The 11080-nt window shown below is 35.3% G+C and overlaps 1 protein-coding gene across 1 annotated transcript; it reads left to right on the forward strand.

Annotated features, from left to right (window-relative positions):
- Positions 1–8297: 8297 nt before the first annotated feature.
- LOC147791294 (cationic amino acid transporter 1-like) lies at positions 8298–10731 on the forward strand. The gene is made up of 2 exons (XM_087127182.1): positions 8298–8718; positions 9398–10731. The coding sequence occupies exons 1-2, from the start codon at positions 8298–8300 to the stop codon at positions 10729–10731; spliced, it is 1755 nt and encodes a 584-aa protein (XP_086983308.1).
- The last annotated feature ends 349 nt before the right edge of the window (positions 10732–11080 follow it).

Below are 11080 nucleotides of genomic sequence, written 5' to 3' on the forward strand. Positions count from 1 at the left end.
CCAGCCCACAGCCCAACTTTCCATTTGATCTAGAGATCCATTTGCAATTCGCGGCCCAAATTAGCTATAGCCCACGAAGCCAGGAACCTTGGACCAAACAATCGCAGACACTACCCACACAGCTCTGCCCATAATTATTATACGTGACCCGCGACGCCAAGAATCTGATCTGAAGTCTACGCTTCGACCTGAATCGCAACCTGCACGCACTGGCACACTATCGACACATGTCTTATCCCCAGCCACTGGCTCACTCGGCTCGGTTTCGCTAGGCCCTAACGGCTGAAAAAAAGTCATTCGATTTGGGTTAGACGTTTTAAGAACGATTTCAATATTTTTGACCCTCTCGAAGTTGAATTTGACCGGAAAATTAATGTGAATACAAATATTCAATTCTCAATTGAAGTTAAATTAAGTTAGGAAACTAGAATTTTCTAAGGAAACTAGATGAATGTTCTAATAGGGTGAAACATCTCTACGATACTTGAAGCAAACTCTGAGGGATGAAATCAAGCGTATTCGAGTATTAGATAGAAAGTTGATCAAGATCATCCAAGTAAGTGGTCTTACAATAGGCATGGTTAGAAGTTTGTGTTATGTAAGATGACACGTGCTCAGTGACTCTACACATGTCATATGTTTGATATCTGTGAGATGTTTATGATATGATATGTCTATACTATGATATGTCTATGATATGATATATGTCTATGATATGATACATGTTTTGATGTGATATGTTGAACTATATGATATGTTGAAGGCAAGACACCCATGCACGTTTGATAGCAGCATCGCAATTTAAAGACCATGGCACATGCATAGGGTGGTCACATTTAATTTCGTAGATTTTAAGTTAGCACCTGCACTGGAGTTGCCTCTAAGGTGGTCTCAATGATAAAAGCTATGAAATTGATCCAACAAGGAGGTCAAGAACACCTGCACTGGAGTTGCCTCAAAGGTGGTCTCAATGATAAAAGCTATGAAATTGATCCAAGAAGGAGGTTGGGCCATATTGGCTAGTGCAGTAGATACCAAAGGGTAAGAAAAGATTGGATGTGGTACCAATAGTGAATGAATTCTTGGATGTTTTTCTAATTAACACACAAAATAACCTAAATGACAGATAAATTAATCTAATTAGCCCAAAAACTAATCCAACCTATGTTACTACACAAATCAAACAAATAAAATCAAGACATCTATCACATTGGAACTTCAAAAAATCTATTCGAACTTGGAATGGGATATAGAATGTTTTCTTCCTCTTTGAATCATGAGATTTGAAAATGAAACTTAAAAAGTCTCTCTTTCAAGCCGGACGAGGATATAAAAGGTCAAAGAATTGGGCGGAGATGGGGACGGAGAATATAACGATTGTGATAAGTTTGTTTTCCTTTATTTGTAATATAATATGATTAAAAACAACTCTCTTGTTTGAATCCCACCTACTAATATATGTTCAATATATGCTCCAAAGTTGAAAATCTCATAAAAACTTCAATAGTTTGATTTAGATCATAGTAATTAAAGAAACTATTGCATAATTTGAATTATGTCCTCAACATAAACTAGATCAAAATCTTTTATCTTACAAAAATAAAAGAGTGTTCAGATTCTAGATTATGTCACCCGCCAAAGAGGTTGATTAAAGAATGAATTATTATGGGTTTGTATTGTTTACTTTTGCATTAGTCATTATCAACAACACGATCACTATAGGTTAGGTTTAGTTCGATTCAAACTCTCATCTAAATATAAAATATTTTAACTTAGCTGCAACAACTTCTTATTTATGATAGATTCTGGTATATGTTCTAATAAATAAGGTTAAAAAATTGAAGAGATTTAAAACCAAACAAAACAAAATAGTATATATATAAAACAACCTGTGAATCTTCCTTGTATGCAAATTTGACTTAGTATGTATATAAAACAAAACAAAATAGATTTATGCACAAAGCATTTTGAACCATACCTTTATGCACAAAGCATTTTGAACCATACCAAATACATTTGTGTAGAAAAAAACTGATCAAATTAAATTCTCAAACAAAAAAAAGAAAAAGAAACTTCAAAACATTTTTTGTTTCATCTTGTTGTTTGCTTTTGATTCAAATCTGACTATTAACTCATCTTTTGCACAAAGCTCAAGGATACAACGTCGATTCTCTCCATTGGAAGTGGCAATTAATACGAAGGATTCAACTCTCTTATCTCACTGCAAGTCTAAAGATGACTATTTAGGCAAACATGAGATTGGCCCTAGAGAGAAATACTCTTAAACCTTCAAATGATGTATTGGAGTTGATCTAGACAAAAAAAAAAAAAAAAAAAAAAAAAAAAAAAAAGTCCTTGTTACTTTTTTTTTTTAAAAATTGTATATTGATGATAATAAAAGCAAAATACAATAGTTTATATGTTTTTTTTTTTTCTTTTTGGAATAGTTACTAGTATTGTTCATGAAATTTAAGAAAGTCAAATAAGTCTCATAAATTTTACTCTAAGTTTTTATTTTCTAAAACCCAACCCTAATCGATGTTATAGATGATGAATTTATGAAGGCCAATGCATGCATGTTATCTAGGATAATGTGTGGATGATGTATAGAGTTGGATCATGGGAATGATTTAAAGATGAAAACTATAGGGACTTTATACATATTGTGTGTTCATACATCGGGTTACTTCTCCATTTATGATGATGAATACGGATGCTCCACTATAGCTGAGTAGTTGCACTCCACTATAGCTTAGTAGTTGCACTCCCCTCACTATAGATATATTTCTGTCCATTTGATATAACCATGATTAGTAAATCGATCCTTCACAGGTTGTTCGTAACTAGAGCTGGGTCAATTTACCGTTTTACCCCTGAAGCTACTTCTTGTTCCTTATGTCTCACTGATCCTCTAATGAAAAATTGGTTTGTGGTCCAACCAGTAAACCGAATCCCTCTCAGGCCAATGAGAGGGTGGGGCTCCTTGTTCAAGACCTGGAGTCAATGCTTAAGGGAACTACCTCTCTTCTGTCCCTAAAAGTAGGTAGGAGTGAATTGCATCTTGCACCCCACGTCCCCAGCCATTCGCCCAGTCTTACCCCTGAAATGGGAGGCCTATTGAGTCGGCGAACTAGAGTCACTCTCACCCATGCAAATCTAAGGATAATTCCGAATAAACAGGAGTTCATTGTTAGCTCAGGATTAAAACCGAGTTACCTAGGTTATCGAATGAAAAGAAAATCAGTCTCAACAGTAAACGACATTATAATGTGAGAGTGGTTTTCTTCATGGTCCGATCTTATGCAATACTCATTGCATAGGACGCCCCCACTCACATGTCTCCACATGTACAATTTAGTGATCACATTGTTTATATCATATACAAAAGTGGGTCGCATCCATAGTGTCCCCAGAATAAGGTACTCAGCCTTATCCTTATACTATAGATCATTTTGACTATATTCTTGAACTTGATCCACTCTTATGTCTCTACATATAGTTCAAGTAATCATACTATAGCCAGAGTGTTCTTAGTTTATTGGATTTAGATTAATGATCGTAAAGTTCACTTTATTCAATAACAATCTTTACTGAATAAATAACAATAATAACTTTATTGAAAATAGAATATGTTTTTTTTTACAAACTATGAGTTTTAGGACATAAAACCCAACAGATAGGTCCCTGTTCATGAGCGTCATGTGTTTGCATTCCTTGACCCCAATAGTGGGGTCAGTTACTATGTATTTGTTAAAATACTCAAGTCGGGTACTACATCTACTTCTGGTAAAGGCAAGACACCCTTATATGGTTGACGATGACATCGCAAGTAAATACCATGACACATGCATAAGATAGTGGTATTTCATTTCTTAGGCTTAAGGTAGTACATGGTGTTCTTAATTTTAATGTTTTATTTGTTTTATTTAATATTTCGTTATGTTACTTTAAAGACATTTTCAAACATGTAAGTCCATGACAATATTTCATGATAAAGTTTTAAATGTTTATTTGTGTATAAGAGAGTATTTTATGATGACAGTAGCGACTTTAGGTTAGTAAAAATCTAGGGTCGTTTCATGGACATTAAATTTAGATTTATATCGAATAGATCCATTAACTTTTAAAATTTAAATGTATCTTAGATATATTAGTCACAAAATGGAACATTTAAGGATATCTATATCTATATTATATATATATATATATATATATATATATATATATATATAGATAGATAGATAGATACTTAGAAGATTGACACGGTACCTTGTTCCAAGTCGATTCCAAAGTGAGTTCTTTGCATTGTGGCAACTCAAGCAACTTCTCTAAAAAAACACCCTCAAACTCTCTTACCCCATATTGAGGGGACTGGCAACTATACCCCATAGTCAATTGTCACAATAGCTAAAAATTCTCATGCACCTTGGTGTATCAATTTCTTGACTTTTAACACTGTGACAACTCTCGTGGTACCTCTGGATGCAACTCCCTTGCATACCAAGCTCTTCAGATGGTCAAACTTTTCTTAGTTCAAACAAAAAGTTAGAAACTCAAAGTTCCAACATTTTAGAATTATGATAGTTGTCTACTTAATATTTAAACTTTATGACACTTAAAGTTATAATTTTAATTCTCGAATTTTGAGATTTTTGTTTGTTTCGCTACTGTATGGACATACCATATGTTCATGCGAAAATACTTCATTTAAACATATTCATAAAACATAAACTTCATCTAAAAACACAGCCATGAACTTACGTGTTCAAAAACATCTTTAAGACAACACAACAATAAACTAAATGAAATAAATAAGCATTTAAATTAAAAACATCCTATTCTAGCCTAATTCTAAGAAAATAAAGGTGACTACCCTATGCATGTGTCATGGTCTCGAGTTGCGATGTCGTCGCCAGCCGTACAGGGATGACTTGCATTTACCTGAAATGGAAGTAGCATGTGGCTTGAGTATTTTAAGAAATACTCGTGACCCCACTATTGGGATTAAATGCAAAGTCATACAATTTCATGAATGAAACTTATCATAACAGTCTATTTTCCTACGGCAGTCATCATAATAAGCAATTGGGATGTGTACTTAATTTTCCTACACACAGTCCATACATGCGAGTATTGACCCACCAGTCAGTTCGCACTCCTCCTGGCCCCCTTTCTGATCGGACGAGCATTCTCTAGAAGATTTTGATGTCGGACACCCGTTATGAATAGAAATTGTCACGGCAGTATTATGTTAACATAATGATCGTTCTCCTATCTCGTAGCATACGTGTCCATACTATCGTGAAGGATAAGGGGTATCCCCCAATGCATGAGCACACAATAATGCATAAGGTCCCAACATTTTTCAATTTTCATTATCATTTAATACAATCTCGCTAGCGTCTTCCTTCATATCATATCATTTCTCATATCATTTGTTGCATTATTTATCATATCTTTCATGCGTATATTAGGGTTGTATTTCATGCTAATTCGTCGTTTTGCATGTCAATTACATCATATCAATCATTTTACATACATATACCATATCATAATGTTTCCATATTTTTAGACTTAAACAATTTTCATTGTATACATATCATACCATAACATATCGTATCACAATATACCATAACATAAACATATCAATTTAACACATATATCGTACACATATATCATATCATTTTCATATCGTATCACAATATATATATATATATATATATATATATATATATATATGTCATTCGTCATTCAGATGTCATATCATAATCGTATCATTTCGTAAACATTTCATAGACATATTGTTTCCATATGCATATCCAAGTCATATCGTAATTTTAATCTTGTCATAACCTTATTGTCCTTATACATCTCATAGTCATATCATTTCATGGACATAGCTTAGTCATATTGTTTTCCAAACGTACCCTAACCATATAGTTTTATCAATCTATCATAATCATATCATTTTCTATACATAACCTATATATATCGTTTTTTCAATCTATCATAACCATATCATTTTCTATACATAACCTAACCGTATCGTTATATTAATAATATCTTAGTCATATCATTACATTACATTCAACGCATCATTCTCGTATTCTACTCAAACATATCATAACGTAAGAGTTATCATACCATTCACATATTATAATATATATACATATCATATCATAGTCATATCGATTTACAAACAATTCACACATATCAACTATATGACAGGTGCATAACAACGGGGCACGTATCAGCATCAAATATAACCATGTTGATAATAACGTCATTTACTTGGTTGGCTTTGACCGACGTTCTATTCTATTTTTAAGATTGACTTGACTTGTTCCTCGAACCTTGTAAAGATCTGACAGAATTGATTGAAAGAAAAAGATTTCCATTTTGGATGATGGGAGATCGGGTGGTGTTAAACAATGGTGCAGATAATGTAAAGAGAACGGGAGAAAGGGAGAGAGAAAGGGGAGTGACTATTTTTTTAATTATTTTTTTACTGGTTTTAGAGCATATAAATATGTTTGGAAATATTCTTTAAAATAATTAATAAAATAATGTCATGGACTTATACATGGAAATAAAACAATGCCCTAATCTAACATAGTATTTAAGAAGTGAAAATGCAACTACACTAACACAGATTCCATGATCTTCAACGCAATATGGCCGTCAACCATACACGGATGTCTTGTCTTTACTTGAAATTTAAGAATAACACAAGACTTCAATATTTTAAGAAATACTCATTAAGTGATCCTACTATTAGTGTTGTTGAATGCAACCACATGCATAACGATGAGACCTGTAATTTTAAATCGTATTCTCTAGGCATACTTTCAAGACTTGGCAAATTGGGTGTATGGTACTTCTCTGCACACTACCCACACGTGCGAGCATGGGCCCACCAGGCGGGCTCGCGCACCCTCTGGGCCTACTGGTCGGGCTAGCTCCTCTGGACTATTGTCGGACACCCAGAGGGAATAGCGATCATCGTTGAACTATGGTAAGCATGATAATCATTTTTTGTCTCATAGTGTACGCGTCCGTACTCGTCATAACGGAGAAGTATCCCGATGCACGTGAACATACAAATATGCATGAGGTTCCCATATTTTTCTTCGTGGCATAATAAATCATGCAGGAAACCCTCATTTGTTCATCACATATCACACTCGTAATGTAACGTCCTTAATATTCTTGCTTAAATTAGAAGCATCACCACATGAATTACATAAATAACATAGGTGTTAATTTGAAATAAAATATTTGCAAATGATGCCAAGAACTTACACGTTTAATTTAAGACAAGAAAATATAAATAACATATCGTATCTCAAACATATCGTCAAACACATGGTACCATAACATATATCATAACATATATATGATATCTCAAACATATCATCATATCCATCACATCATTTCATAAACATTTCACACATATCAAGCATATGACACGTGCAGAACTATGGGGCATGTGTCATCATACGACATTAGTTTCTAACCATGCGGATAGTAAAGGCACTTACCTGATTAGCTTATACTGGTGTCACCAATTTATCCTTCATAAAAGTTCTATTTTGTCCTTTGTATACAAGTCAACCTATGTGAACCCATGACAACAATTTCAAGGTCAATTATCTACATTGTACAATAGTCCATGTGTTAGACTTCATGCAAGTAGAGTATTAGAATATTATAAAATCCTCATAATTAATCTAGACCGTAGAGACTATTTTGTAGAGCTTTATTAAACTACAGACTAACTATAATACTTAAATTAGTGAGTAAAATAATTATGAAGTTAAATAAATATTTTTATATATAATTGTACTCGGAGTAAAACTGTATTGTTTGGAGTTAACAATCGGTTCATTTAACCAAATCTAGTTTTAGGAGAATAGTTTTAAATTCAGCTTTAATTGGAATATAATTACGATTTTGATGGGACGACATTAAATTTGCAAAACGATTTGAAAGGCGAAGGATCCAATTGAGAACGGTTTGGAGTTATGAAGTGTCGTATAAGCCCTTTTAGCAGTTGAGATGATTAAATTTAGAAACCACACCTTGGTACAACAAATGTGACTGCCAAATTAACCTCCACATGTCAGTTTCCTCTCATATTCAAGACTCTGAAACCACTGTGTCTACCGACTGTCACCGGTCGTCTCTGCTTCCTTTATAAACCCCCTTTTCCTTTCTTATTCTCCCGCCTTGTCTTAAGTTACTTGATTCTCCCGATTAATTTCTTTTTTGGTTGACTGTTTGAGTGTGAATTCATAATGGGCGAACCGAACGGTGACGCTAGTGGTGAAGAAGGAATCAGAAGAAGATCTTGTGGTTGTTCGAAGCAAGATTTTCTACCAGAGGAGTCGTTTAAGAGTTGGGGAAATTACACTAAAGCGTTGAAGGCGACGCCGGCCCGGCTCTTGGATCGGCTCACGACCAGGTCTGGGGAGCACATTGAGCTCGTCGAGATGAAGGCTCGCAGCCAGCACGAGATGAAGAAGAGCCTCACATGGTGGGACCTTATGTGGTTCGGTATCGGCGCTGTCATCGGCGCCGGAATATTCGTCCTCACCGGTCTTGAGACTAAGAAACACGCCGGCCCAGCTGTTGTCTTGTCTTATGTCGTCTCCGGTGTCTCCGCCATGCTTTCCGTCTTTTGTTACACTGAATTTGCCGTGGAGATTCCAGCAGCTGGTACGTGCCTTTTTCTATTTTGTCTCTGTTTGTGGTCAAAATATTATATATTTTATTATTAATTTTTTAAATTAATTTCTATTTTTAAAATTTTAAACATTTATCCCTGTATTTTTCCATGATATATTAATCTTTTATTAATTATTTCATTCTTTTTACATTAATGAATTAAGGTTTACTAATTCTTTTCTGTCGGTTGACTATTAAAAAATTATCTTTTAATTTTATTAGAGATACTCTCGAAAAGAATTATACCTTAACTTTTAAATTAAAAGAAAATTTTAAAAATTTTAAAACTCAATATATGAATGGAGACCGCTTATCTATTTCTTATCAGTCTTTTAAAAATGTGTACTAATAATACTATTTTGAATATTAAAAAAAAAAAAATTAAAAAAGTTTATAATGTGTGCTTTTTTTTTTCTTCTTCTTCAATGAAGTGGTCTTATTTTTGTTTTTGGGCAGAGATAATGACATGAAGTGATATTCTATTGAAATTTTTAGCATGACATCTTAATTGGTTGAAAAAAAATTTAGATTTTGAATTCAAGAAGTATGAAATAGATATAAATATAAAGACCATACTTTCACAATAATCTAAATTTAAAATTATTTTAGATTTCCTTTTGGTTTTTCCTAAATTACTAACTACACGAGTGCATCGTAATTATTTGTTCAGGTGGATCATTCGCCTACCTAAGGGTAGAACTAGGAGACTTCGTGGCATTCATCGCAGCGGGCAACATCCTCCTCGAATATGTAATTGGTAGCGCTGCTGTGGCCCGTTCATGGACTTCATACTTTGCAACTTTGTGCAATCACCATCCGAACGATTTTCGCATCCACGTCTCGTCTTTCCCCGACTCCTACAACCAGCTCGACCCTATTGCCATCATTGTCATCGTCGTCATTTGCACCTTGGCTGTAGCCAGCACCAAAGGCTCCTCCCGCTTCAACTATGTTGCTTCCATTTTCCACGTTGCCATCATCCTCTTCATTGTCATTGCCGGCCTCACCAAGGCCAACCCGAAAAACTTCACTCCCTTTGCCCCCTATGGCCCTCGTGGCATCTTCGTAGCATCTGCCGTTTTGTTCTTTGCATACGTTGGATTCGACGCCGTTTCGACAATGGCTGAGGAAACTAAGAACCCTGCTAAAGATATACCTATTGGTCTTGTTGGGTCAATGGTGATCACCACATTAGCCTATTGCATTCTTGCAGTTACCTTGTGCTTGATGCAGCCGTACCAACAAATTGATGAGGACGCGCCGTTTTCGATGGCTTTTGAGGCTGTTGGATGGGGTTGGGCTAAGTACATTGTGGCTGCTGGTGCTATTAAAGGCATGACCACCGTTTTGTTGGTTAATGCTGTTGGACAGGCACGCTATCTCACGCACATTGCCAGAACCCACATGATCTCACCATGGTTCGCCAAAGTGCATGAAAGGACTGGCACTCCAGTGAATGCAACAGCCACAATGCTCGCTGCAACAGCAATAATCGCCTTCTTTACAAGCTTGGGAATCCTCTCGAACCTCCTCTCTATCTCCACCCTCTTCATCTTCATGCTTGTAGCCATCGGCCTGATCGTCCGACGCTACTACGTCAGCGGTGAAACGACACCATCCGACCGAAACAAGCTCATAATCTGCCTGGTTCTAATCCTGGGATCTTCAATAGCAACCGCCGTATACTGGAGCTCAAGCGACGACTGGATCGGCTTGGTGGTCTCCAATTCCATATGGTTTCTCTCAACTCTGGCCCTATGGCTCGGTGTCCCACAGGCCAAAAAGCCTCGCGTGTGGGGCGTGCCGCTCGTCCCGTGGTTGCCTTCACTGTCGATCGCCATCAACCTTTTCCTTCTTGGCTCCATCGACAAAGCTTCATTTGAAAGGTTTGGAATCTGGACTGGGATTTTGTTAATTTACTATATCTTGATTGGATTACATGCTTCTTATGACTCGGTCATGGAGTCCAAAACTACCATAGTTGAAGTTAATAGCAGTTTGTGATTGGATCTTTTGAATTTATAATGATTGGCTCAGTGGTTTGATTAGGGAATTTGTGGTTTATGTTTGTTATTGTGTTAGCTTGGATTCATGTTGGGAGGGATGGTGGTCTGTATATGTTTGAGCTTTCTCTCTACTTTGCTTGTACATGTAAAAATTATAGCAAAACAAAATGCTATAATATGTTTTTTATAATGTCTTTTTTTTTAAGATCTCCATGGTGGAGGTTATTACAAGTTTGAGACTTTTTATATCATTTTTGTGTAATTATAATTGATGCTATAAAAAATGCAAAAAAAAATTGTGAAAATAAAGTATTCAATAATTTGAGAGAGAAATTATTGAATTGATA

The sequence above is a fragment of the Cucurbita pepo genome, chromosome 9, assembly GCF_057944985.1.
Source record: "Cucurbita pepo subsp. pepo isolate OVF chromosome 9, ASM5794498v1, whole genome shotgun sequence".
NCBI lineage: Eukaryota > Viridiplantae > Streptophyta > Magnoliopsida > Cucurbitales > Cucurbitaceae > Cucurbita > Cucurbita pepo.